Source organism: Centroberyx gerrardi, chromosome 22 (assembly GCF_048128805.1).
Source record: "Centroberyx gerrardi isolate f3 chromosome 22, fCenGer3.hap1.cur.20231027, whole genome shotgun sequence".
Classification (NCBI taxonomy): Eukaryota; Metazoa; Chordata; class Actinopteri; order Beryciformes; family Berycidae; genus Centroberyx; species Centroberyx gerrardi.
In genome coordinates, this window is record NC_136018.1 from 13,915,286 (window position 1) to 13,942,132 (window position 26,847).

The following is a 26,847-nucleotide window of genomic DNA, read 5'->3' on the forward strand; positions in this document are numbered from 1 at the left end:
CCGTAAAGAGGCTCTCAAATGAAGCTCAAGGGATGGATGATTCCATCTATGGCAAATCTGTGTTTGTCTGGCCTATGATATGGAAATAAATTGAAATGTCAACAACTTGTAATGAATATTTCCAATCAGCCAACAATGGGACGTGCTGTGCAGAAGCCCTGACTGTTATATTTGACAATGAAATAGAGGGGAGATTGGTGGCTCACGTGCGATGTGTGATTGAGATCGTGAAGTGGTTTTGAGGATGGCATCGTTTATTTTCTTTCTCTCTTGAATGAAAGTAATGTAGTGTTTACACACATCCCCTTTACACTGTGAATCCACCACATCAATTATATCCATTTATCAGTATGACATGTGCAAACAAAAAACCCCACACACAAACATATGACTGTGCAGCCACGCACACAACCAGGGCCCTCAGTAATAAATCTTTGGATAACAATTCAGAGACTCCACATAATAGCCTTGTTTATATGAAACTACCAATTTAAAAACAATTTGATTTATGACTTTCATTGTTTTATTGTTCCACATATGTGTGTATGTGTATCTGCGTTTCTGCATGAGTGTGTGTGTGTATGTGTGTGTGTGTGTGAGCATTATTACTCTCACCTGTCTATGATTGCACACATGTCCAGGCTGACATTCTCAAAAGCTCCCACAATGCCTTTCTCCACCGCATGCAAATCGGCGGGCTGATCGTCCAATAGGATTGCTTGCATGCAGCCTTGGAAGGAACGCTGGGATGGAGGGAACAACGTCTGCAGGAAATACCCTGAACCAGAAAAGAAAAGAACAAAACCATGTAACTAAGCTTTAGTAGAATTTTTCATATCACAAATCATTGCAAGTCATGTCTGAAACTGAATTGAATTGATATGAACTGAAATAGAGAAGGAGCAGAAAGAAAGGGATGTAGAGCGGCTCCCTTGGAGCAACGGAGAGTGGGAGGGCTTAAGGAATGACAGAGTGGGGGTAGAAGGCAATAAACACGGAAAGATGGATTCCTTTGATCCATGATATAAAACACATAGAGAGAAGAAGACCTTCTGCAAAAGCAGACATCAAACCCAACAACGACATAATCCTTGACGAGGAACAACATACTGGGCTAGTCCTTGGTTATTGTCACTTCGCAGCCATGAACCTTCACCAGTCCTCTTGTTTTAGAGCTTATCCACAAGGCCCATTAGCCTTAATACAAGAGCTAAGGCCACGATAGACTAGAGGACTTTATAGGCGGTACTATATACCTTTATGAGATACAAGAGTCAATGGGCCGTCCAGAGATGGCACTGGGCCTTGACTGCAACAGGGACAAGGGTAGGACAAAAGCCTGTGTATGTGTGCGTACCTGCAAGTGTCATTATATGCAGTCTAGGAGACAAGAGAGCTTAGGATTCAATCTGTGCCATAAGCACACAGGTCACTCATAAAACACTGCCTCTCAATGACATCTCCATCATCTGGATGTTATAGGCTGTCACACTCTCTGGCATGGCTATCAGCCTCAAGGCCAAGGCAACAAAAAGGCTTATTATAGAGGGCATTATGCACTGCGTGTGTGTGTGTGTGTGTGTGTAGGTGTGTGTGTGTGTGTGTGTGTGCGTGCGTACCTACACACCTGGAGTTTGTGGGCTGGAAGACACGCAGCAAAGTTCTGTTGTTTTCCAGCAAACAAAGCAGCAGAATAGTAAATTATGTGTGTGCATGCGTGTGCTTGTGTGTGTTCGTGCTGTGTGTGTGTGTGTGTGTGTGTGTGTGTGTTTATCCACTGCCTCACATCTCCTCTTGTGATTTTCATTCCCCCCCCCAAAAAAAAGTTTCTCCTGTCATCCTTGCCATCTGTCTCCTCTCCCCCTCCACCTGTCTGCTGTCTATCCCCCAAAGTGGGAGAGAGACAGAGAGAGAAGGGAGGGAGAGAGAGAGAGAGAGGATGAGAAATAGAGCAGACTACAGCTGGCTGGCAGCTCTTTGTGTCCTGTGGATAGCATATGAATGCAAGGGAAACGCGGCCTTCCTGACAGTTTGGCAGAATGAATGGAAGAAGCCGTGAAACGATGGATGGATGGGTAGATACATGCATGTTGCTAGGCTGTGGAAGATGACAGCGGGTTCCGTTGCTCTCTTATTCTTACTAAACCACCGATAGTGTTACTGAAATTTCCAAAATTACCTGCCTGAACTTCCTGCTGCTTACTAATAATTTTGAAAATGTTTAATACATGCAATTATATATTTTTTCTGCATATTAGATTGTAAAGAGTCTTAGGCATGTTTGACTTGATAAATACGTTTCGGATTAGCATTTCAACATCAATCAGGTTTGAATAAATTTGTCCATTTGTCTCTTCACATCCAATGCTATATGCAATACATTAATTTTACAGTCACAATGAAACCACATATTGAGAGCATCTTGCTTCCTTAATATGATGTATTTGCTGTTGAAAGAGGAAATATTGTGTGGAAGGATCATTCAAAAGTGTAAACCAATGGGATATCAGTTAGGGAGAGAGAGGCAATTTTATTTGATGGTGTAGGGGCGGGATTGTTAAAAATGTGTGATGGTTTTATTGGTTGGAATTTGTATGTACGCCTCCTAATATATGATTCTATTTTCCAGTAATAATTTTCCAGTAGAAGTAAAAGTAATGAGATTTTGATACAATAAAATTACGTTTTTGTCTTTTTTTTGGCATGCATTGTCAAATAGGTGTATGGTATGATGAGCTAAGAATGAGCTAAAAAAGCAAAGTCATTTTTCATTTCAGTGTGACTTTAAATCTAGCTGTCCTGAATAAGAAACCAAACGCCTACGTAACCTCCCAGCCTCATCCCCGATCAACCATCAATCAGCTCAGTGTGTCAGTGTGTTATATGCTATGAATGTACTGTATATCTGGGCGTTACTGAGTAATAATGCGTGTGTTCAGTAAACATTCCTTGGCTAAATAAACATCCCTACTGTTATAGTCATTAAATTTAATTTGTCGTTATTCTTTTGTGTCTTACAGCCCTCCATGCTATGCATATTTTATTTGCCCCGATCACTTCCTTCAATGCTACCTAAAAATGTTGCCATCATTGCTTCAGGAACTTGTAATGCAACGGTACTGTCAAACAGAGGAAAATACACACCAGAATTAATGAGGTGAAGTCCGACAGAAACAAACACTGGGCGAAAGCATAAAGGTGATCATACACCTGTGCCTCCTCAGGCGATCGCACACCCATAGCTTAAATCCAAGCTAAGGGTGGGTGACCATCTTTTCCTCTTTACCGAATGCAATTACGTTGTGTCGCTTTAATTTGCAGTAAAAGCAAAAAACTCCGTCTCCCATAATCCCTCAGGATCTGGAACAGGAGCAGGCATGATTCCCCTGCAGTCCTGCTGGCAGTGTATCACAGCCTCCCTGCTGTGCCCTAAGGAGCTCCCCTTCAGTACGCACTGGAACACCGGCACCTGTGCCAGCTCTCTGCCACCCGAACACCATCAAACTGGCGTGGCTGGATCCCAGGCTTCAATACACCGCTTCCCATATCCTCCCACATCCAGGGGCATCTATAGGATCTGCTGCTAGAGGAGGTAGGTTGGAAATCAGCCAAAAAGTAACAGGAGCATAGACATATTGACTGAATATTCTGAAGATGCAACTCTTTTTTTTTCAGAAGAGACAAAAAATGTCATGTATTCTCAGTAAATCCAAAGTCTGTGTTCAGCCATGATTCAGTGCATTCTTACACTAATAAATGTGACCTTGTGTATAGTATATATAGACTTCAGGATTCCAGTGTGTTGTGGATAAATCAATCAGAGAGCAAAGAGGGCAAAAGCAGATGGGCCACTTTCCTGTAGCAGTCACACACACACACACACGCACACGCATACAGCTACCAAGAAAGAATTGTGCTCACCTATTGACTAACTGCTGCCATCTCTCCCTGAGATATTGTCCAACGATTGATTCAAGTACAAGACATTTTCGATCAAAATGTTACATAAACTGTTACGAGACTCATTCAGTTACATCTTTTCACAAAACTGGAATACACATCTTCGGATATATAGAGCACGTTCAAAAGGAACATGCATGCTCAAACATCCATGCACATGCATCGAGGACAATGCATACTGTACATGCCAGATGTGCACACAAACACACATGCACACGCACGCACAAACACGCACACAAATACACACATTTACACTGATCCCAGGCTGCTCTTTGATAAATGTGGGCTTCAGAGTCTCATGTCTAATTCATCACAAGCTTTAAGGAGAGGAATGGGTCAGACTGTGTAGAGGCAGGACTGGGAGGTATACCATATATTAAAGTATTATGGTATGAATCCACACATGTTTTTATAATACCGTTGTAATGATATATTTGTCTTTTTTTTATTTTTTTTTTAAATCTAGCTCATTGAAAAATGGCACATTGGAGCAGTGGTGTAATGAAAGTATGATATATACATTTGATTATAGAAGAGACCATTTGAATAAAAGTAGCATGATGGCAATTTCTTTTAAGAGATAAAAAGATGCCACATCATAGTGTAACTTGTATTGGAGAAGCCAAGTCAAAAACTGTCAAAGACTGCTACACCATGAAAAAAACAAGAAAGCTATCATGAGATTCTACAGAGGCAAATGTCCCACCTGTATTGCATTAGATATTTTTTCTGCACGTGCAGAATTCAAATACAGTAATTCATTGCGCCCATGCATAAGATGTAACAGAAAAAACGATGTGACAGAAAAGTATATCTCAGCAAATCATTATTTTATGCTCCTTTCCAAAAATGACGAAAAAAGAATGAGCCAACTAAGAAAAGGTGTTACACTTTGTGGCACAACTCAGCACAATCACAGCTATAAATTTGGTAAGGAAGTGGAGCTTGTAAAGACTAATAAGTGAGAAAGCTGCACACTCCTTTCTCAATTGTGCCACACATCAAACACCAACATTTCAGCGCAGAGCTTTCTTCAGGGTGAAGCTTCCCATAATTGACTATTCTCTCTGTGCTATATCCTTTCGTCCCCTGTTGCCGCACAGAAAAGAGCGAGACTTTATGGCCTTGTGTGTGTGCAAGTGCGTATGTTTGTGTACCTGTGTGTTGGCATGCATGTGTGTGTGTCTGTCTAGCCTCTTGAGAAATTCAATCTACAGCTGTCTCGTGTCAGTCACTTACTAATTTCTCTAAGCGCATCGTCAGGAGTGAGAAACTACTCCCCGTAAAATAGGCTTTGGGTTCAGGAGACTGCTTCTAAAAGCAGACGCTCGGGAGGATAGAGGGGTGGAGATGAGAGGAGAGGAGGCGAAGGGGGGAGGCTCGACCGGGGTAAAGAGGATAAGAGGGATGAGAGGAAAGGGGAGAAGACATGGGGAAAGAAAAGGAGAAGAGAGGAGAGGATGAATTGAGAGAATTGAAGAGAAGGAAAGAGGGGAGGGGGGCAGAAGAAAAGTGAAGAGGAGACGAGGAGGAGAGAGATGAGGAGAAGAATAAAGGAAGGGAGCAGTGTTGAGGGTAAGGAGGCACAGAGCCAAGCCCCGTCCTTCCGCTAGCATCTAAAGTAGAATCGTCTATAACTCTATAACCTTGGGTTTAGGCAGTGATGTGTGTCACCATTACTGCTACAGAATTAGAAAAGATAGGGCATTTCTATCTAAATCAGCATTGTTCAATAGTCGTTTGGCTGGTACAGTTTCAATGGCTGCCACTGAACTATTGATAATCTTGGAATAACATCCCAGTGGCAGTTTCACTTTTCTTCAATAATGATTTTAAGTTTCATTTGAATTGACAAACCTATATGTACTAAAAAAAACAATTAGCTAAAATAAAATAAAAGGAAAAAAGTCTGAACAAAATATAGCATTTCCATTGACGTAATTGGTATATTTGGCCTGGAGAACGCTAAAAGTAACGATGTCCCAGTGGTGGCAGTTGTGCTGAACATGCCAGTCCATTCCATCCATTCTAAATGCTGTGATCACTGCTCACTGTCCTCAGGTCCAGTCTGTCATTTCACCCACACACACACAGTGAGTCACTTTCTGCTTGATTAAACACAGACTGGTAATTATCTCATATAATAGCTCCACGTCAACAACCTTTGTGTGTGTGTGTGTATGTATGTGTCTGTAAGTGTGTGTGTGTTTGTTTGTTTGCGTGCCTTAATGGTAAAAATTACCCATTACCCAGGTGCACTGTCCCTTTCTCTGTCAAAGCCTATTATGTGTTTGCCAAGTATTACTAAAACACTAATTAGTGTGTGCTTCTGACTGTGTGTGTGTGTGTGTGTGTGTGTGTGTATGAGAGAGTAGGTGTGTGTGTAGGTGTGTGCAAATGTATGTTCCTGCATATGTGTGTGGCTTCAATATAATGCTAATTAGTCTTGATTTGGTTTAATGTGGCAATTGGCAATGCTTAACAAACACCAAGCCACAGTGGGGAAATAAAATGAAGAATATGCAGTGATATAGAAATGGACAAATATTCAAACCCTCTTTCCTCTGACATCTAAGCACGGTTTCTACATTGACACTCACCTCGCAATGCAACACACACATATTCCTACTGTCAAAATGAATATATTATAAATAAAAATGCAATTATACTACGATTATATGCTGGCAGCAGTATTGCTTTCCTTATCCTGCAGTCTGTTCCAGTCTGTGGTCACCAATCAACAAGTGTTGCCAATGGAAACAGAGCAGAGTGATGCCTTAAAACATTTAGATGATGAGAGATGAGAGATGGATGGACCTACACTGTCTCTTCATCAAAGAACAGTTGACTGTCCGTGATAATGAAGAGTTTTTTGCTTTCAGTCCTATGGAATAGAAACTGCTGATGGAATACTGTTAGAGAGGTTTAGGGCAGCTTAATGCGCTTGGCCCCTCTGACTCATCAAGCTGTGTGATCAGAGAGAGTAATTGAGGGCAAGCCAGAGGCTAAACTATCTTTTGTACACTCAGTATATTATTCTGTTACCTCTATGGTGGGATGGAAATTAGCTTCCCAATGTGATGAGATGGAGTGTTTTGAATAAATGCTCTGGATATTCTGTCTGACTTGTGGGCGGAGTGCATGTGTGTGAGTGGGTGTGCTTATGAATTTGGGAGCGTTTTGACTGTTCAGAAACACCCACACATTCAATGTGCAGACAAGTACACACACACACACACACACACACACACACAGATCTAGATGGCTTGAGGCCGTCTGTTCCTATCTAATGGGGAGGGAAGGCACTGAAGAACAAAAGAAATCAGGTCATGAAATTGGCATACTGATCAGTATTCTGAATCTGTTATCCATTCAAGTAAAATCAAACCCAATTGTCAGAAAGCTGCGAACAAACTAAAAATAAATTTGGAAGCGAAAAACAACCGCGAAAAGCAGAAGCAGCTTCTCGGTGAGGAAATTCTAATCAAAGGTATGATAACATATTAATCGCTTAAAATAGTTCCATACATGCTCTTTGAAAAACGTCTCGCCTCGCCTGCGAAGCTGTGGCCTAAATATCGTTTTGTATTCCTCGCCATAGTAATAATCAGCCGTTTTGTATCCCCTGCAGCCCGCAAACTTGTGTTTACCACCAGGCTCTCTGCTCCTCAGCATTCATTATGTCATGTAAAATTAACGAGGAAAACCCCAGTCACAGTTGCTGCCGGTTCAGCCCACATGCTATCTCTGCCGGTAGGGAAGAAACCCTCTGAAAGAACAAAGTCATGCTATTTCTCTACAGTGCAGATGTGTATGTGTGTGTGTGTATGTGTGTGTGTACATGCATGTGTCCGGGGTTTTTTCGTGTGTGTGGTTGTAACTGTGTGTAAGCCTGTGCATCTATGCAAGCGCATAGATGCGTGAGAGAAAACAGAGAGTGTATTTGAAGGAATATTTTTATGTAGATGTAGATATTTAAGCATGTGGCATGTATAGTCATTTTGTATATGTGTTTGTATGTATGCATGCATGGTATCATGAGTATAATGCGTACATGTGTGCGTGCATGTATGTATGTGAATATGGACATGTGAATGTGTGTGTGTGTTGTTTCTGCTGACGTGCAGGTGTTGCCCCTGGGACTGTAATTCTCATTATCATCCTTCCCTCTCTATCTCCATCATGGCCCAGTTAAGAGATAAAAATATGAGATGATGAATTAGGAGTCAAGCTAGCTGACAGCGGAGGAAAGCCTCCCGTTAAAGCTAGCTTCCTCTCCTCCGCCCTCGTGTCTTGCTCTCGCTCATTCACCCGCCATCTTTCACATTTGCTTGTTTAAAAACACTGCTCCGCTCATTCGCTGTTTTCATTTCTCTCTCCCTCTGCTGCGCTCACAACATTGCTCACTTGTTCCTTCCCGCATCTTCTATCCGTCTTCCCCTCTGTCTCTTTCTTCCCCTCTCTCTCTCTCTCTCTCTCCTGCCCTCTTCAAGGGGTAAAGACATTACTGAGCTCCTCTCCTCTCAGCCGCTATTGATTCACAACTCGGCTTACCAAAATCAATAAATCACCAATTGGATCAAAATGGAGACTTGAGGGTGAGAAAGAGGAGGAGAGGAAAGAGAAATGAGAAAAGAGAGGCCGGGAGGAGGAATAGATATTGATGCGACAGGAGGGGGTTGGGGTGGCAGGGAGACGGCGGTTGGTGAATGGACTCGATTTCCTGTTGAATGAAAACATCCTAGTTTCCAAAAAAACTCAACTTGATGAAATAGATGAAAAAGACTTATTTCCTCACTGATATCACATTTTAAAATAACACAGCGGGTTTTGAATGTTTTTTAGGAGCTCCAGAGTGGCGGGACGCAGTCAGCATATCAGAAAAGAAAAAGTTCAAATTTGACCTGAGGGTGTTTTTACACAATAAGAACAAAATAATGTATGTGTGTGTGTGGGTTCTCTGATCCTTATTTTTTGACGTGGAAATGGTTTCTGATAGAGGACAGAGGAGATGGTGCATGGATGGAGAGAGTGAACGAGAGGCCTGATGGAGCTATAAGAGTCCACACTATCTCTCTCAGTTACTGTAATTCCATACAGGTGCCACACTCCCATCTCTCTCTCTCTCTCTCTCTCTCACACACACACACACACACACACACACTTAGATACGGACCATCTTCCAACAGACGGACAGCGGTGTCTGGCATCATTAACCTGGCGTCTTCCTAATTCAGACAGATTGTGTGGCTGCCGTGTGTGTGTGTGTGTGTGTGTGTGTGTGTGTTCACGTCTGTGTGTGTGTGTGTCTGTGGTCTATGTTGTGTCTAGACCCTTGCTAAGTGAGCAACTTCCTAAACTCTGGCCACTGGGATATGGATTTCTAGTGAGACAAATGATCTGCAGACATATTTATCCTGCTAATAGCACACACGTGTACACACACACACACACACATACACACACACACACACACACATACACACAGGGCCCAGACCTCCTCTGCTGCTACAGTTCAAATCGGTGGTCCTTGTGGCTGTTTCATCGCATAACTTTTGGCTCCATCAAATTCCCTAAAATATATATTTATATAATAACTTTTTGTAGGAATTCTTTGTCAGCTGCTGTTGATGAAAACCTTGTACCTTCAAAAAGTCAACCTTTCAGGAGAGTGAAACAAGTACTCTCAAGTAAAACCGGATCAATGGACATGCATTTTTTATAGGTTTCATGGGTCCTGGGCTCATTTAACTTACCTACGGAATAAAAGGCCACGTAAACAGCTACAATAAATAAAGTAAGTGAAAAATAAGTGAAAACATCCACCGAAAATTGGATATGAATCACAATAAAATATATTCGGTAGAATTTGCGAAAAAAGAACAAGAGGGCCAGAAAGACTGAACCAGACTTGGACCAAAACTCTGGGATACAGTATGTATCGGACCTTAACCTGCTATTGTTTTTTTTTTTTACATTTTCATATTTTTCACGAGAACCTGTTGTTCACTTCCTAGATGGGTGGTGCTGGTACGGAATGTATTGGTTTGACCCTTCCCTTATCCCCTAGATGAATGGTAGTTGTGGTGGAGAGGGGTGTGTTGGTTTGACCTGTCCTACACCTCTTAAATGGGTGGTGACATGGGGTGAGTTGGCTTCACATTGCCCTTACCTCCCAGGTGATAGGTTCCTCCCGTGGTGATGGTGAGGGGCGAGGTGGTGCGCACAGCGGATGCCTCATCGCCGTCTATCGTCAGCATAGCGAAGTTCTCCTTGGCCACCAAACGTACCGCGTGCCACTGGCCGTCGTTGAGGCCCGAACCTGGAGGAGGAGGCAATAGAAAAGTCATCAGAAAACACACCGACACACACCACTGTCTTTGCTATCTTTGATATTTGGTATCAGGCATTCAGGTCCAAAGCGTATATACGGTATGCTGCAGAAGAGTAATGCTCCTTAGCAAGTACGACGCTTGAGTTTGACCGACTCCTGGAAAAGAAGTACTTCCAATGTGACTCCAATAATTTGACTTGACTGATTCTTGTAAATGAAGTAATTTCAATGTGACTCACAAAATTGACTTCTACAAAAAAGTTCTTTGAATGTGAGTCTAATAGAAATGCAGCGGCACACACTTTCATAGATCCGAGGACTTTGAAAATTGAATTAATTACGAAGAAGGAAATGCAAAGGGATCCGACACATCATGTGATGACTGTAGCTGCTGATTTGATGTTTAGGTAAACACAAAAAATGCAAGGCTGACTCAGCATGTTGGGTATAGGTGAACTCTATTATAGGAAGTAAAACTATTCTGGACTATAGGGAAGAGGGCACATGAAATAGGAGCAGGACATGAAAATAACTTTTGGGTCAGCTGGCCAAACTGGCAAGTGGATTCAGACTTTCATCCGCCAATTAGTGTCTTTGTACCCAAAGTACTTACTGTATTAGAACTGAAAAGACTGGTTGAAAGACTGATTGTGAAAAGGTAGAACTGACGTATTTACCAGACATGGGCAAAATGCGCTGGAAATTGGATGGCAGCTAGTGCTAATTTCAAGGATCTGCATGGGATTCAAGGAGCATGATGAATGGGTGACTCGTCATGGGTGAGTGGGGTGTCGGTGGTGGAGGTGGGGAGCAAAGTTTCTGTCTGTCATGTCTGGCTATCTCTCTCTGTTTGCTTTGTACCTTTTCGTGCATCTGTTTTTTTTTTTCTCAACAGTGACTGCACTCCTGTTTCTTTGCTTTTCCTTTTTTTGCTCATGTTTTTCTTTCTCTTATGCCTCCATCTCTGCGAGCCTGCCTGGCAAATGTGGATTCAAGACAGCGAGGGGAAACGCTCAGCTGGGGATCATCGACCCCTCTCGGCCTCATTTCTTCTCATGTGCACGTGCGTTCTCGTATGTATGCCAACGCTCCCTAATCCGTCTTCAGATCTCCTTTTTCCTGTCTCTCTCCATTTCTCCATCCTTTTCCAAGCTGAGTGCAGCGGAGTAGCTTCCAGTCCCAAGGCCCCCGTGTCTCAACTTCATTAACTGTGGAAGAACCCTGTTTGCGTCTGAGTGCCAGTGTGTGTGTGTGTTCTCTAGCTGTGCATGGAAGCTTTGTGCGCTCTGTGTGTGTATGTCAGTAATGTATTGTGTTGTGTGCGTGTGTGCATGTGTGTGTCTGTAGTGTGTGTGTGTGCATGGAAGTTTTGTGCTCTCTTTCTCTCTCTCTATGTCTGTCTCTCTCCTTGTAGCTGTGCTCCATTAAATATGAGTGATGTTTGGGAAAGGGACATTACTACCAGAGCCGAGAGAGAAGCCAGCTCACTCTCATCACCCTCTCCTCTATACATCACCTCTCACTGACACCAATCTCTATTCATCCTTCCTTCCCTCTCCCTCCCTCCCTCCCTCCCTGTGCCTTTCTTTTCCGTCCCTGTCTTCATTTCTTCCTCAGCATTTCTTTTCCCCGTTTCCCTTTGTTCTTCCCGTCTTATTGTTTCTCTTTCTCCTTTTTTTCCCCCCTCCTATCTCTACTCTCCGGTCGTGTGACCATCTGCTGTGGTGTCGCTCTTTTCAATTTGGCACAGCTCTGCGCTTCGCTGGCTGTGTGACCTTAACCTGTCGATAGCGAGGACACTGTAGCGAAAGTTCAAGGTGCGGTCACGTGCGAATCGGTCTCAGCCGAGCGCTGTACTCATGGATCTGAATGCAAGTCGATACACATGCACATTAACATGCAATATGTGCCAATACACTTGTGTGTGTGTGTGTGTGTGTGTGGTATAGTTTTCACATGTCTTCAATGTCTACTAGACCCACCAGCCCTTTTACATTGTGGGTTTCTTCCCAGCATACATTTGGAGACCAGAGCTTTCATGTCTGCAGGGGGTCTACTCTAATTAATCACCATCAGCAGGGTGACTGTGTGTGTGTGTGTGTGTGTGTGTGTGTGTGTGTGTCTGCAGTGACCGGAAAAACTAACAGCCAAGATGACCACCTGCTGAGGGGTGTGATCGTTGTGGCCCTGCTCGGGGCGATCCTACTTAAATACACACAAACACACACGATAATATAGGCTTGTGAATATGATGATGCAGAAAATGTTCCTCTATTTCAGGCCATAACATTGCGTAGGATTGAATTTTCCTTGATCTTGAGAACTCATGAACTGAAAACAGCTAAAAACAACAGGAAACATCTTGGGAAATTATAGGATAATGTCTGCTTTTGCAGAATAACAACCAAGAAGTCAATTTTGGTGTAAACCCACTTTAATGTGCTCCTTCACTGATAATCACATTTCTGAGCGAATGATGGATCCAATGCAGGGAGTGTATATTGGGTTGATGTAATTACTATCAAGCACTCTGCTCCATCCCTTCCCTCTCTATAACCTCTTGAATGTAATGGAAAATAGACACCGTGTAACCTTGTGTCCCCTCATCTGTTTTACATCACCTGCAATAGCTTTGAATGATGAGCTTATCAGTGATGGCAGTGTTATTGAGTCCACACACACACACACACACACACACACACACACAAAAACAGACACAAGTGCCTGCAGAAAGACAAGCACACATACACACACACAATCTCTCACACACTACACATGTTGTACAGACTCTCTCTCCCTCTCTGTCTGTCACACACACACACACACACCAACACTTGCACAAACACAAACTCAAACACGCACATGCCAGCTAGCTGTCTTCTACAGATAAACAGAACACAGATAATGAAGGAGAGTTGAGGAAGGGAAAGGAGAAGCATTCAGATTTGAGTAGATAAGACTTTATTTCATTGCTGCCTTTGGAGTTGTCATTCATATGCAGGAGCCTGATAACAAAGTGATTGGCGGACCAGTCACACTTTGTTCTGTTTTTGTTTTCAGTGAAACAAAAAAAAAAAAAGGTGAAGAAATTGCACTGTGGGTGCACTTGTGTCATTTTACACCCCTACTTTGAAATGGCTGCCGCAAAACTGAGACAAGAATCTCTTCCCAACTGAAAAATAACCCATTAAACACACTCATAGGAGGCTGAAAATGATTTGACATGTAAATTATAGTAGACATGAAACGTGGACGTAATTTCACAAAGTATAAGTGCAAATCGTAGACGTTGGAAGTAGGTGTGCGGGGGGAGCGGCCGGCAGCTCCCCTTTATCTCTCCTGGTTTAGTTCACATGTCCATGTGGAATAACGCACGGTTCACTCCAATTTAACACACACACACAAGAGCGATGAGTTCCTTTCACAACACTTTGCATGTAAGCTGTGTAGCCTACAGTTAGAAACCTTTCTTAACATGAGACTAACTTCATAGACCCACGAAACCAGGTCTGTCTGTGAAAGTGAGACATCGCCCATGCACCCGGTAACAGCCGCCTGAAAGTGGCTGAACAGCAAAAGGAGGCAAGGCCAGTGAAACTGCCTTTGTTGAAGAGCTTTACAAGTTAACAGCAAAAAGTTAATGTTCAACAAATGAAAATACAAAAGTTTATGGCTCGTTTGGCTGCTTGTTAAAGTTGGATGCTTCCGAGTAGACATAGTTACACATCTATCGGACAAACATTTTCACACATGAAGATACAAATGTTTTGATTTCATGTTGAAAAAGATATGTTTTTTAAGGTTTAGGTTTCATACTATTGAAAGCTACTGAGCATTTGTATATCATTAATAACTGTTGTGGCATTCTGTTAATCTGTTACATTAAACTTCACTTTTGGACTGAAGTCGATTGCCCACTGCAAAACACTGAGCATTGGATGTAGGAACTGTAGGCTACTGTAGCCTTTAGCAGTTTCTAGGCTAACCCAGTTGTTCATTTGGACTTGTTAACCTGTGTATTAGCCACTCGGCCTGTTTGTTTGAATTCATCTATGCAGATGAAATAGCATACAGTGATTCTGTCACCGCGACCCTAAGTGGCCACCTAAATAAAAACAGAAACATGTATTTTTATCCAAACCAATCTCAGAAAATTCTTCTCTTAAAAGTCACCAAAACTATGCAATACAAACAGCTCTGGATACTTTGATCCACCTACACAAATATGGCCAGGGACTGCCTTCCTGTGTCAACTCTGTACCAGACACATGATAAGCGTTATCTTTTACCACTGGAACACAAACCTGCGGTCGCTCGGATACTTTTTTGCCAGGAGTAAATGTACGTGATAAATACATTTGATTTCATTTGAATTCTGAGCAGTATTTCTGAAGAGCTGAGGTTTCACAATGAGGCCTACTCTGCTGGTGCTGCTGTTCTGTCTGTCTGGGACATGGGCTCAAGGAGACAGCGGGGGTGTTGAGGAAGGTTTACTTGAGGGAGAGGGGTTCGGGCCGACGCACAAACAGACGAGCGGCCAGACTAGCAATGATATGTGGGCCGAGGTGAGAGCTCTGAGAGACATGGTGGTGGAGCAGAGAGTGGAGCTGAGGATCGCCAAGGATGAGCTGCACACCCAGAAACACAAAGTGACTGATCTGGAGAAAGAGAACGCAGGTAAAGGAAAGATTGTACATGCTGTTTACACTAAACCTGAGTGAAGTTAATCATTACTTGTGAGAGTGTAGGTAAATGAAAAGGAAACGGTCATAAAAACGGTCAGTTCTGTTTGGCTGAGTCACAATCGAAGCCATTGTAAAATACCTGATAAACGCACACCTGAGACCATACTGCAGTTAAATATTAATGTGGTAACCAAAAATTACCACTCATATTGATGTGTTGCTTAGCAACCATTGGATTTAGTTGCAACAATTATATTGCCTAGTGGATGAATAACTTTTAATTATTATTAGGACCATTTTGTATTTTCCACCATTTTGTGGCTATATTTCAGATTTCAAAATATTATTGATTATATATTTAGAGATAGCTTTACTTATACAGTAAGTCATTGATCCTTAGCTTCCATGCTATTTCAGTGCAGGCTTCCAGACTGACAGCCACTGAAAACGAGATGACAGCAATTAGAGAGGAGCTGGGCGCTACTAAGACTGAACTGCAGCTCCAGAAGAGCAAGGTGGAAGAGATTGAGAGACAGAACGCTGGTTGGTAATTACAAAACAAGCATTTGGTAATTTTAGAAAAGCTTAGAAGAGCGGTTGAGAAATGATTGGCTCCCATACTTGTAGTACAAGCAGCAGGAGTGTCAGCCCTGGTTTCCAGAGTGACAGCCAGTGAGAAGGAGGTGCAGGAGCAGAAGAAGGACGTGACAGCTCTGGGAGAGGAGCTGAGTGCCACTAAGACTGAACTGCAGCTCCAGAAGAGCAAGGTGGAAGAGATCAAGACAGAGATTGCAGGTAATTCATTGCAATGAGAGAACAAAAATACATAGTGGTTTCTTCATGTTCAGTGTCTTATGTCAACATTTTAACATTTAACTGTAGACTGACTACTGTAGAAGGGTACAATTATCTAAATATAATTGACTGAGTATCATGTTTAATTTAATCAAAATCTTACAGTTTACTGTCTTATCCTTGAAATTGACTAGTTGTTCCAATTCTTGGCTCTTTAAACTGTTTTGCGTCATACAGTCTCATATATGTTTCCATTCTGCGTTTACAGACAGACCAAAGCTGGCTTTCTCTGCTGGATTGACCAATTCAGGAAATGTTGGACCTTTCAGTACTGAAACTCCATTGATCTACAGTAGAGTCTTCACGAATATTGGCCAGGCCTACAGCCCAAGTACAGGTACGGACCACTCGCATCAGTAATATTGTCTGAGAGTCAGACCGAGATGACCTGCTCTCTGTTTCTTCTATAATGCAGGTATCTTCACAGCACCAGTCAAAGGAGTCTACTACTTCAGATTCACTGCCTTCCACAACCGCAAGGAACAATGGATGGCGGTAAATTTCTACCATAATGGCCAGAGAATTTTACACAATTCTGAGGCAGCTGACGAGGGTCATTCTTCCATATCTAATGCATTAATTCTACAGCTGGAACAGGGAGGTGTGGTCTCTATGCGTCTCCCGCCAAACTGTGTGCTTTATGATGATACCAGTACACTAAACACCTTCAGTGGTTTCCTGCTTTTCCCTATGTGAGAGAAGCACCCTTGATGCTTTTTGTTTGAAAGAATTGTCAAATGTCGATGTGACTTTCAGGTATATGTTGACATCTTCACTAAACAATAAAGCACATTTGTAAACACAGGTATTTCTTTTTCTAATTTACGCACAACAAACGCAGGCACACGGCTGGAAGCTAATATGGCCAAGCGTTAGCTAACTAACATAGCCAGCACTCTAGAACAGTTAGCCATGTTAGCTCCCAGGCGGGTGCTAAAGTTCTTAGCACGCATAATCTTTCACTACCCCGGGATAGGCTAAAGCTAGAGAACGGCTCAATATCTGTAAAATTGACCCCCTGACACACACTCTGTATGGAATGTAAGATGCTGTCTGTTTAAATGTACCATTTATATGCCAATAAAGAAAATAAACATGGTCACATTGTATGATTTATTGTCCAATTACACCCGCTTCACTTTACAGGTCCAGTAAATACATAGGAATTACTATTGAATTGTAGAAAATAGACCTGCTTCACTTGACAGGTCTGGTACTATGTAATTATATATGAACGCAAATATGTTGTTGTATAATTATTAGCCACGTTACTGTGTAATAGTTGTTTTTGTTAACGTCTACTTAGAAATAGTTCATACGTTGTTAGGGACCTGTAAAATGAAGGGTTACCAATGTATCTTCCTACCACAGTGCAAAATTTATGTGAATACTTAAGTCAAAAGAATAGAGATTTTACATTAAAAAGAACAATAAAATGCAAAGCTATGCAAATCCAAAGGAACTAATTTGAGTGTACAGGAAATGGACTGCAAAAAAGCAAAACAACGAACAAAAACAACAGTAGACTAACAGTAGCCTCAAGGTTAAAGAGGTTAGCAAGGGACCCAAAGTTAAGTGCTGAGAACCACTAGACCGGCTGGGAAACTACAGCAGGTGAATAGAGGAAGTGGTGCTTTCCTTTCCCTCCAACTGCTGGCCCTGCACCCTCAAGCAAGGCCCTTCACCCCCTGTGATCCAGTGGAGCTGCAAGTGTTTTGTTTTGGGTTCTTTTTTTTCTACTGTGCAGCTCCCTAGGTGTGAATACATTTAATTTTCTTAGCATGTAACAGTTCAAGAGTATGTACATAAAATGTGCACCCCATTTGTCTATTACTACATTTCATGCACACAATATTCTAATTATTGCCCTTCCTCACTTTACCTTACCTTAATTTGATCAAGCTACTAACATACATAGCAGAAGAAGGTTCAATGTTTCAAGCTGCACCTACTGATTAAATACACAAACACGTGCTCACCTAAAGGCTACTGTCCTAAACTGGCTCCTGTCATAAACTGCAGTCATATTGCTCCCTGGTTTTGCTGCTCTAAAATAACTTTCCCACAATTTATCCAGATCTGAGACTCCAGGCATGAAGGCTTGATGTAAACAAAGAATATGCCGGTAAAAATGCTGGGTAAGTGCCATAACTTGAAAACTGAAAACTCCAATGAACAGGCTTACTGTATGGTATTCAAGGAGTATGTCCAGTACTTCATATGGCTTATATGGCTTATTTACTGCATCAGTGTTCCATATAGTATATGACCTTAATCCAAGCAACCTAATTAGATTAGTAAAACAAGTTATTGTACAGTAGTTGTCACAGGTTTAGGATTGTAACAGCCCATGTTTAGAGGCATAAATCCAAGTTAACAAGGCTAGACTTTCTAAGAGGAAGGGTTAAATTTAAATGAATCAATTTAAATGCTCATGAATGATGGAAAACCAGAGAGATCCTATTCAATATGTTTTTATTACTCCACTTATCAATCAGTGCTGTTAAAGCCTCCAGTGAGCACTGACCACTGACCTTCCCCCTCTCTCTCTCTCTCACACACAAACACACACACACACACACACACACACACACAAAAATGATACAGCCCACCTCCTACCAACCGCACAGAAGTCCAAAGTGTCAAAGGGCACAAAGTTAAACATAGATACTCAGACAGTAAACAAGTCATTTTTAACCTAAGAGTGTTTGACTTCATAGATTGCCTGTTAAAGTTTAGTGGCAGCAAAACACGATTTATTTGATAGAGTGACCTCCAACCCAAAAGCAGATGCGCCTCTCCCACAGTCTTTGCCAGAAGAGCTAATCCAAAATTATGGCAAATTCTCACACATTCTTTCTTTGTGCTCATTGGGCAGACTTAAAGAGGGAGGAGAGTCTCTCCCTCTTTATATCTACTCACACACTGCAAAATTTGTGACAAGGTGAGATTTCAGAATGAGGGGTGCTGTAGCTCTGCTGGTGTTCAGTCTGTTGTGTCTGTCTGGGGCATGGGCTCAGGCAGAGAGTGGAAAGGTCAAAGAAAGTGCAGTTGAGGGAAAATGGTTCGGGCCGATGCACAAACAGACAAATGGGCAGACCAACACCACCCCTGATATCTGGGCTGAGCTGAAGGAGTTGAAGAACATGGTAATGGAGCAGAAGGTGGAGCTGACTGTCACCAAGACTGAACTGCAGTGCCAGAAAGACAAAGTGGCTGATCTGCAGAGAGAGAACGCAGGTAAAGAAAATATGTTCCATCTAATGATGGAGTTGGCCCCTCATTTGATTCACTCAGTTTGCATTGGGGCATGTTTAAAACTAGTTGGGTACATGATAAAGAGCTTGACAGGGAGAGACCCCAAAATCCCCCCTCAAAGATTAGGCATAAAAGAGGAATTTGTCAATCAAAGGATAAACCATGATCTTTCTCCAGTAGAACAGACGTTGCATTTTACTTTACCATAAACCGACATCTCAACCGTACCGTAGACTCCTATAGTAAGTATCAAAAGAAAAAAAAAAAATTGTTGTAGGTTGCTAGTGATGGGAATTTAAAGTGAAATATTTTTTTCTTTCGCTCTTTCCACTGGTGAGTGTTAAAGGGTTAAATATCACATGCATTGTCAGACCTTGTGTTTAGTTGTGCTCTGTTTCTAACTCAGTGTCACCATAGTAACAGGCCAGGAAGTCATCCTTTCTTCAACGAGCCTCTCATTTTCACATGGAAACTTGAGGGCATAGTGAAATTGAGTGCTATACTGAATTAAGTTTTAGGTTAGCTTGCCTTGTGTTACCTCAGAGTTGTCATGACCAATGTTGACCACTAATTAAAAAAAAAACAACCAAAAAACAGCACCTGCAGACAGATATGTGATAGTGTAAATGGGTTGGATAATCAATATGAATATTCCACCCAATAAGTTCATATAATCAGCTAACTTGTAATTTCAGCCCTGGCTTCCAGAGTGACAACCAGTGAGAAGGAGGTGGAGAAGCAGAAAATGGAAGTGACAGGTCTTAAAGAGGAGCTGAGTGTCACTAAGACTGAACTGCAGCTCCAGACGAACAAGATGGAGAAGATGGAGACAGAGAATGCAGGTAACAGTCAGCTGTATCAAAACAGAAGGTTTATTTGAAAATTTTAAATGTTCATGCTAAATTTAACTTTGTTGTTTACGTTGTCATGAGCCCGAATAGTAAGCCTATCCTCAACAAGTGATTCCTGAAGCAACTCAACTCTGGGAATCAACTTCTTCTTTGCGTTAACAAGTCAATATTTCTTGTCTGGACTGACTATTTTGATATTTCTTTTCCCTCCATATTAGCCCTTGACGCCAGAGTGACAGCCTGTGAGAGTGGAAATGCAGTTAAAGACTTAATCAGTCCACTAAATGGAACAATTACACTGCTTTTTTAACATATTAATATCAGGTTAATGGTTAATGACAGAACAAATCTGTTATGTTAAGGTTGAGGTTTCCATATACAGTACCAGTCTATTGTCCTATGGCGTATGTGAGTCATACAGTACATGCATGGAGAAAAGCCAGAAAATGCATCTACGTAGACGTGCTATCTGGATAATGAACAATCCGAACACACTCTTGCATTTACACCTGGTATTTATATGGGTCTTCGGTGTGATCAGATCTTATTTTTCGCATGTATGATGCAAAGCAGGTGAGTAGCTGGAGAGACAGCAAGTCTGTCTGTTGTCAACAAAAACAAACATGGCAGCTGTAGGGTCACCAGAGGTCATGTTACTGTACAGCCTCAACTTACTTATTTTCCTTTGCTGCAGAAGAAGTCGTCTTCTACCGCAGGAAAGTTCTACTTTTCTTTGGCAATGCAGCCAGCTCCTCGCCCGCTCTTCATATGTTGGTCAATTTCTATAGCAACTGTCCAGTGTCATCCCACACTGCTATCAAACATTGAGCTTCTTGCTGGGGGGCGCTGGAGGAGAATTGTCCTTTTCTGGTACGTTAGGCTGGCGGGCCGGTAGAGAGCAGAGCCCGTGGTGATGACAGTTCTACCCACAGATTCTGCCAGCTGTAAATTGGGTCCCTCTTCCCTAACTAAGATATCTCCCTACGGTCGAGTGCAAACTGCCCTGTGAGGCACAGCATTTCTTGATTATCTAATGCTCTGTTCTTTTATAATTCTTATTTAATCCATACAAGTACTGAATGAGTACAATGACAGAATTAACAAGGCTTGGTTCAAATATTTGATATTTGCTGAATATATATGATCTATACTGTAAAATGTGTGGATTGCATGAAACGCTAATTAGGAGACTTAAGGCTCAGTTATAAAAAGATCAATTTGAAAATAATATTGTCCGTGACATACAAACATGATGCCTTCTGTATTCACAGCTTTGCAAGCCAGACTTAGTGCCAGTGAGAAAGAGGTGGAAGAGCTGAAGCGAGAGAATGCAGGTAACTTAAAAACGTTAGCTAAAATTTGGCACTATAGCAATTGTTCTTGTCTAGAATATGGCTAAATGTTAAAGTACGATATTTGGTAACGCTTGATTTTCCGGGTCCACAATTGCCTAATAATTTCCTAGAAAGGAACTGTTCATTTCTTAGGAAGGAGTTCAATGGTAGTTGGTAAGTACCTCCAATTTCTTCTGTTGTTTCCAAGACAGAACCACAAATTTATGTAGTAGTTATATAGAAAATTAGAAATTAACTAAAATTAATTAAGAATTCAACAAATAACTATATTATATAATTATAGGAATAATGACTTCTAATAATTGACCTCTGCCTATTACTTTTCCAATAAATAGTTTATGGTTTTGCAGTTCTTTCCAGGAAATTCTTTTAGATATTTACAGTATCTTATCGACTCCACCAGACTGCTTACATGTTCTGTATAACTACTACATAATTTCATGGTTCTTTCCAGGAAACTTCCTAAGAAATCAACAGTTCCTTTCTAAGAAATTATTAGGAAATTGTGGATCCAGAAAATAAAGCGTTACCTGATATTTAACATTTTTAATACATTTTGAAAAATGCTTTGTCTTGTCACTGTTTTTGTCAAACATTCAAAGCTCCTCAGTTAGTTACATACTGTCAAGCAGCAATGAGAGTGATTTGACTTGCTATGCTCACATAATGCACAGCTGAATATATGATGGCTGACTTCAAAGGATGCAGCTTAATTTTATATCAGTCTACTATCTATTGTATGTCTTGCACTGTCCCTTTACACTGTATGTAAGGTCCAGTTGTCCTTGTAAGATGATGCGAGTATGCACTGTGTATTGTTGTGTTGTAATTTGTCAATAGCTCTCTGCACCAGGCACACAAATCCCTGTTCATTAACTGTATTTGACACTTAAAATGAGTCTGACTCTGATCAATGACATAGATGACTTGAGCATGAGTCTTGAAAATAGGCCAATGTCCATTCTAAAAAAAATATGGATTGTGTTTGAATAATTTCATTTTTCCTGCTTTTATTTTACTCCAAAACACTCACTTACACACCCACAGCATACATACTCAGTTTTATGAATATACAACAAAATGCAGCTTAATATGAACTCTTTAAGATTTTCATTTGCTTTCCTTCTTTGTGTTTACAGGTAGACCTAAGGTGGCTTTCTCTGCAGGTCTAACTGATGCAGGACCAATAGGACCCTTCCATACTGAAATCACATTGATCTACAGTAAAGTCCTCACCAACATTGGTCAGGCCTACAACCCAAATACAGGTACTAACCACACATTTACACATACTGAATGCAACGCTCCTCAGGATATCCTTAGTAGCACTAATGATAAACTCACAGCACTGACCTGCTCTGGATTTTCTCCTCAGGCATCTTCACAGCCCCGGTCAGCGGAGTCTACTACTTCAGATTCACTGCTTTTGAGTCCCGTAATTCACAGTGGCTGGGTGTAAACCTTCACCACAATGATCGTAAAGTTATGCATGTTTCTGAGATAGCTAATGGTTTTGCATCTGTATCTAGTGCTCTCACCCTAGAACTGAGAGAGGGGGATGTGGTCTATATGCGTGTTTCCGCAAACGATGGCATCTATGATGATGTTAATAATCGCTCAACCTTCAGTGGCTTCCTGCTCTTCCCTTTGTGAGGGCAGCGGCTGTGCTGCCTGTGATTTAAAATAATTCATAACATGCTGCTATGACAATTTAGATGTATCAGTTGACCATCTTCACCTTTCAATAAAGGAAATTGCTAACACTAATATCTGTTTTCAATTCAATGGCATTGTGGTGTGTGCTACTGGCACATTTTGATAGCCCAGCCACCTATCTGAAATTATTTTCAGAGTTTTTCACTCTTCCTCTGAGGTAAAGCATATGCTGACTGAATTATTGCATCCAAACTTAATGTCAAAAGAAGGGCATCTACTTTAAATCCTCTTTAAAATATTTCAGCTTTGTGAACACCAAGGGAACTAAAATGGTAAATAAACCGCCTGCAAAATGAGGATTCTAATGAAGGACTTGACAATTGAAATGTTATGTTTTTAAGCTTGATAAAGTTGGCTTTGCGTGTGTATATATATATATCTATATATACCGATCTGTTGAAGTCATGACTGTATCTGTCTAGACGAGGCATGGAGGGGATCAGTGGTATCAGAGAGTGGAAAGCCAGCGCCTCAGGTTCAAGACCGTCTGGCTCCCTACCAAGCTAGACCTAGAGTTATCCTGCTGGTTTCAGAGCCAGCGTGTGTGTGTTTATCTGTCTATGTGTGAGTGTGTGCGCATTGTATTTCCATTGATTTTAGCCATATTTGCATCAGGGATCAATGATGGATAAAAGACAGTCAGCGTCTGACTGATCCAATTTTGAGGGAGAGAGAGACAGAGAGAGAAAGAGAAAGAGAGAGATGGAGTGAGATGAGGTAAATAAATAAATACAATTAAAACTTGGAAGATGAGTGAAGGAATACAGAAGAGGTAGGGAAAGTGAAAGAGAGGAGAGAAAAACTGTAAAAAAGGAAGGGATGACGGTCAGATTGAGTTCAAAAGCCAGTCTAGTTCCAATGATCCACTTCATTTTAGTTGAGTTTGAACCTTTTTCTCTTCTACCATAATAGCCACAGAAAATTGAGCACTGAGAGAGAAAAAATAACAGCAAAGCTTTATGCCTACACAAAAAAAAAACGTTAATGCATTTTGCGGAGTGAAAATATGTGTAAGTGTGTGTGTGTGCGCATACGTGTGTGTGTGTAAGCCAATTTGTATTTTGTATTTGTAATAATGCTCTATTCGCAAAGGGCCAAATGAAGTGAAATTGCTATAGCTTGTTAAACCTTTAATCAGTATTAATTGATAACTGTAAAACCAAGAGTAGAAGACAAAGTAATGTTTTGTCAGACTGCTCGGGATCTTAACCAAAGCCAGTAAAAGGCTGACTACTCCATAATCTATTAAAGACACCATGAAATGGTAATGTGTGCTCAGTTAGCGATGAGTTCCTCTGATAAAAAGGAAAATATGGGTGGGAGTTACAACAGTGGAGAATAGGATGCTCGGCGAATGCTGACCAAAATCTCAGCAACAGATTACATGCTTAAGAAAATAAGAAAGATACGAAATGATCATCATATCATACAGTAAGGTAGCCTCATCAGAATTTACTAGGCAGAGTGAAGAATAATGATTGTGGGCTGTTTTGTGTGCAAATGTCCCTGATTTTTGTGACTATTTTACTTTATCATCTCCCTGGAGAACATGGTTAGGAATATCACAATATAATTTCTGTAACCTCACCATTCTGCCCCTCTCCTTTCCTCTCCTCTACCTTGCTTTCCTTTCCACTCCTTCCCTCTCCTTTCCTTTCCTTTCCTCTCCTTTCTGCTCTCTCCTTTCCTCTCATTTCGCTTCCTTTCCTTTCCTCTCCTCTCCTCTCCTTTCCTTTCCTTTCCTCTCCTCTCCCCACATTCTGTTTCCCCCTGTTTCTGTCTTGGTCCTATTACATATTGATCCTGTACGTATAAATGAATTTTGTCTGCTATAAATTTATGGGGCCCTCTGGCTCTCATGAATTTCTCCTCCCCGTCTCCTCCGCTCCTAAATATTTGGTCCTCGGAGGCAGTTTTAAGAGCTTTGCACGTCCTCACAGATGGCAATATGCCAACCGCGCGAAGCCAGAGAATACCACATTATACCTTGCCTACACACACACATGCACACACACCAACACAAATATACACACACGGACACAGGAACACACACAGACAGATACACACGTGCACACACACACACACACCCAGGGGAATGAGACAATATAACATTATAATCAGGGGTGGCTGTAGTGTGTTTTTCCCTCAAATCTGTGCCTGAGGCCTTTCCATTATTGTAATGCTTTATGCTTCCCATTCTGACTGTGCAAGTAACTGTGTGTGTGTGTGTGAGTGTGTGATAGTAATTCTGCATCACGGAGGAACTGATGTTATTACTTCTAGCTGGGTTGATAGGCACGTGCCCACACACACACACACAGAGCATTAACATAGCAAAACATCTCCGCTTTAGAACTGGTTGAATCAAACGATTTAGGCTGCCTGTGGCTTTGTCCTATTTTGCCTTGAGCCTCACTTTTCTGACGGAGAAAGGTTTTGGGGGATGAGACGTTTCTCTAGTGCTATCAAACAGGGTAATTTACAGGAAAAAAGGAGGAAAAGAATAAATGAGTGTAAGAAAGAGAGAGAGAGAGAGAGAGAGAGAGAGAGAGAGAGAGAGAGTGCAGGAGAGCAAAGCAAATTAAAGAGATACTCATGTGTGACAACTACATGTTTTTTGTAAAGAAAGAAAAAAACAAATAATAATAAAACAGTGGTATTGATACCAATATGCAGCATGAAGAGCAAGATATAAAAACAATAGTGAACGGTGAAGATAGAATAGAAAAGGAAGCAATAATGACAGGAAAAATACATATGGTGTTTGTGTTTTGATACTGGACTGAATGGTGACAGGAAGTACAATGTGCAGGAGTGGTGATTAACCGTTTTATTTTCTTCTGGGAACAAGTGCTTCTAAATTTACCTCACTTCAATCCTCAACTTCATTTAAGTCTATCCTGCCTGCCTATTGCTTGTCATTGTCAAGTAGCGGACAAGGGTGTAGGTGTGGAGAGCTGTATTTTATTTTTCTCACATTTTCTTTCAGTTATCAAGATTAATTATCATTACCTACATCTTTTTTGGCATCAATAACCACACAAGGGTACATTTGCAAAATGAAGGAAAAAAAACAAGCATATGTCCATATTTTGCTGCGTGAAAACATCTTTGGAAATTCGATTTCTCTATCTCTGCAAAGGCGGTGAAAACGGTGAGCATTGTTTCCATGGAAACAATTTTAGTGCTCAATAGTTCGATAATTAATAGAGAGGGTGCAGTGTTTCCCCTAGGATGGAGTTGTAGCAGCGGAGGTGAAATTTCTTTTTGCACAAACATGTTTTTTTGCACAAATTTTTTTGTGTTTTCAAGATGGATCTTCCAAATGTTGTTTATTTTTACAGATATATGTTTCCTTGCGTATTCCAATCAAATGATTGCGTTTGCTGTAACGTTACTGTGCGATACTCACGTGAAGTTGCAGGACAGTTTTCTCTTTGGCGAATGATAATCCTGAATCCGTGATCAGCATTGCTTGCTTCATTGTTGACATCTACCCGGTGCTTGTTGTTATAATCGTTGTGCTGACATTATCAGGTAAGCGCAAAGTTTCTCGTTTAGGCTATATGCTTTACTCACAGGTGTGTGAATTGACCTGGATATGAAGCGTCCGTAGCGCAAAATAATATAACGTTAGTTTCTAAAGAGATAAGACGGAGCCCTCTCCTCTCTCCTCTCGTAAAAAAAATTATAATTGAGCAGCAGCGGTCATATTTCAGGTGCATATAAGGGAAACACTGGGGTGATTAGGGAATAGCATCCTCCACACACATACACACACACACACACATACACACACGAACACACACGAACACACACACACACACACACAC

General features: G+C 41.4%; 3 protein-coding genes across 3 annotated transcripts in view; 2 read left to right on the top strand and 1 right to left on the bottom strand.

Moving 5' to 3' along the window:
• The window catches only part of cntnap2a (contactin associated protein 2a), a 332,210-nt gene that overhangs the window by 111,526 nt on the left and 193,837 nt on the right, over positions 1-26,847 (bottom strand). The window contains exons 10-11 of the mRNA XM_071919513.2: positions 10,133-10,282; positions 616-778 (exon numbers count right to left, since the gene is read on the bottom strand). Coding sequence (XP_071775614.1) covers positions 616-778; positions 10,133-10,282 — 313 coding nt within the window. The remainder of the gene's footprint in view (positions 1-615; positions 779-10,132; positions 10,283-26,847) is intronic.
• On the top strand, positions 14,848-16,530 carry LOC139927363 (cerebellin-4-like). The gene is made up of 6 exons (XM_071919483.1): positions 14,848-14,971; positions 15,397-15,522; positions 15,607-15,662; positions 15,705-15,774; positions 16,043-16,171; positions 16,250-16,530. The coding sequence occupies exons 1-6, from the start codon at positions 14,848-14,850 to the stop codon at positions 16,528-16,530; spliced, it is 786 nt and encodes a 261-aa protein (XP_071775584.1).
• Positions 18,909-22,951, top strand: LOC139927379 (collagen alpha-1(X) chain-like). The gene is made up of 5 exons (XM_071919503.1): positions 18,909-19,074; positions 19,788-19,934; positions 21,215-21,277; positions 22,438-22,566; positions 22,674-22,951. The coding sequence occupies exons 1-5, from the start codon at positions 18,909-18,911 to the stop codon at positions 22,949-22,951; spliced, it is 783 nt and encodes a 260-aa protein (XP_071775604.1).

What these genes read in the sequence shown, in the direction of transcription:
- LOC139927363 (XM_071919483.1), top strand. Translation starts at nt 14,848, where the DNA reads ATGTGGGCCGAGGTGAGAGCTCTGAGAGACATGGTGGTGGAGCAGAGA. An exon ending in GATCAAGACAGAGATTGCAG is followed by an intron (nt 15,775 to 16,042) that starts GTAATTCATTGC and finishes CTGCGTTTACAG; the next exon opens with ACAGACCAAAGCTGGCTTTC. An exon ending in GGCCTACAGCCCAAGTACAG is followed by an intron (nt 16,172 to 16,249) that starts GTACGGACCACT and finishes TCTATAATGCAG; the next exon opens with GTATCTTCACAGCACCAGTC.
- LOC139927379 (XM_071919503.1), top strand. Translation starts at nt 18,909, where the DNA reads ATGCACAAACAGACAAATGGGCAGACCAACACCACCCCTGATATCTGG. An exon ending in GCTGAAGCGAGAGAATGCAG is followed by an intron (nt 21,278 to 22,437) that starts GTAACTTAAAAA and finishes TTGTGTTTACAG; the next exon opens with GTAGACCTAAGGTGGCTTTC. An exon ending in GGCCTACAACCCAAATACAG is followed by an intron (nt 22,567 to 22,673) that starts GTACTAACCACA and finishes TTTTCTCCTCAG; the next exon opens with GCATCTTCACAGCCCCGGTC.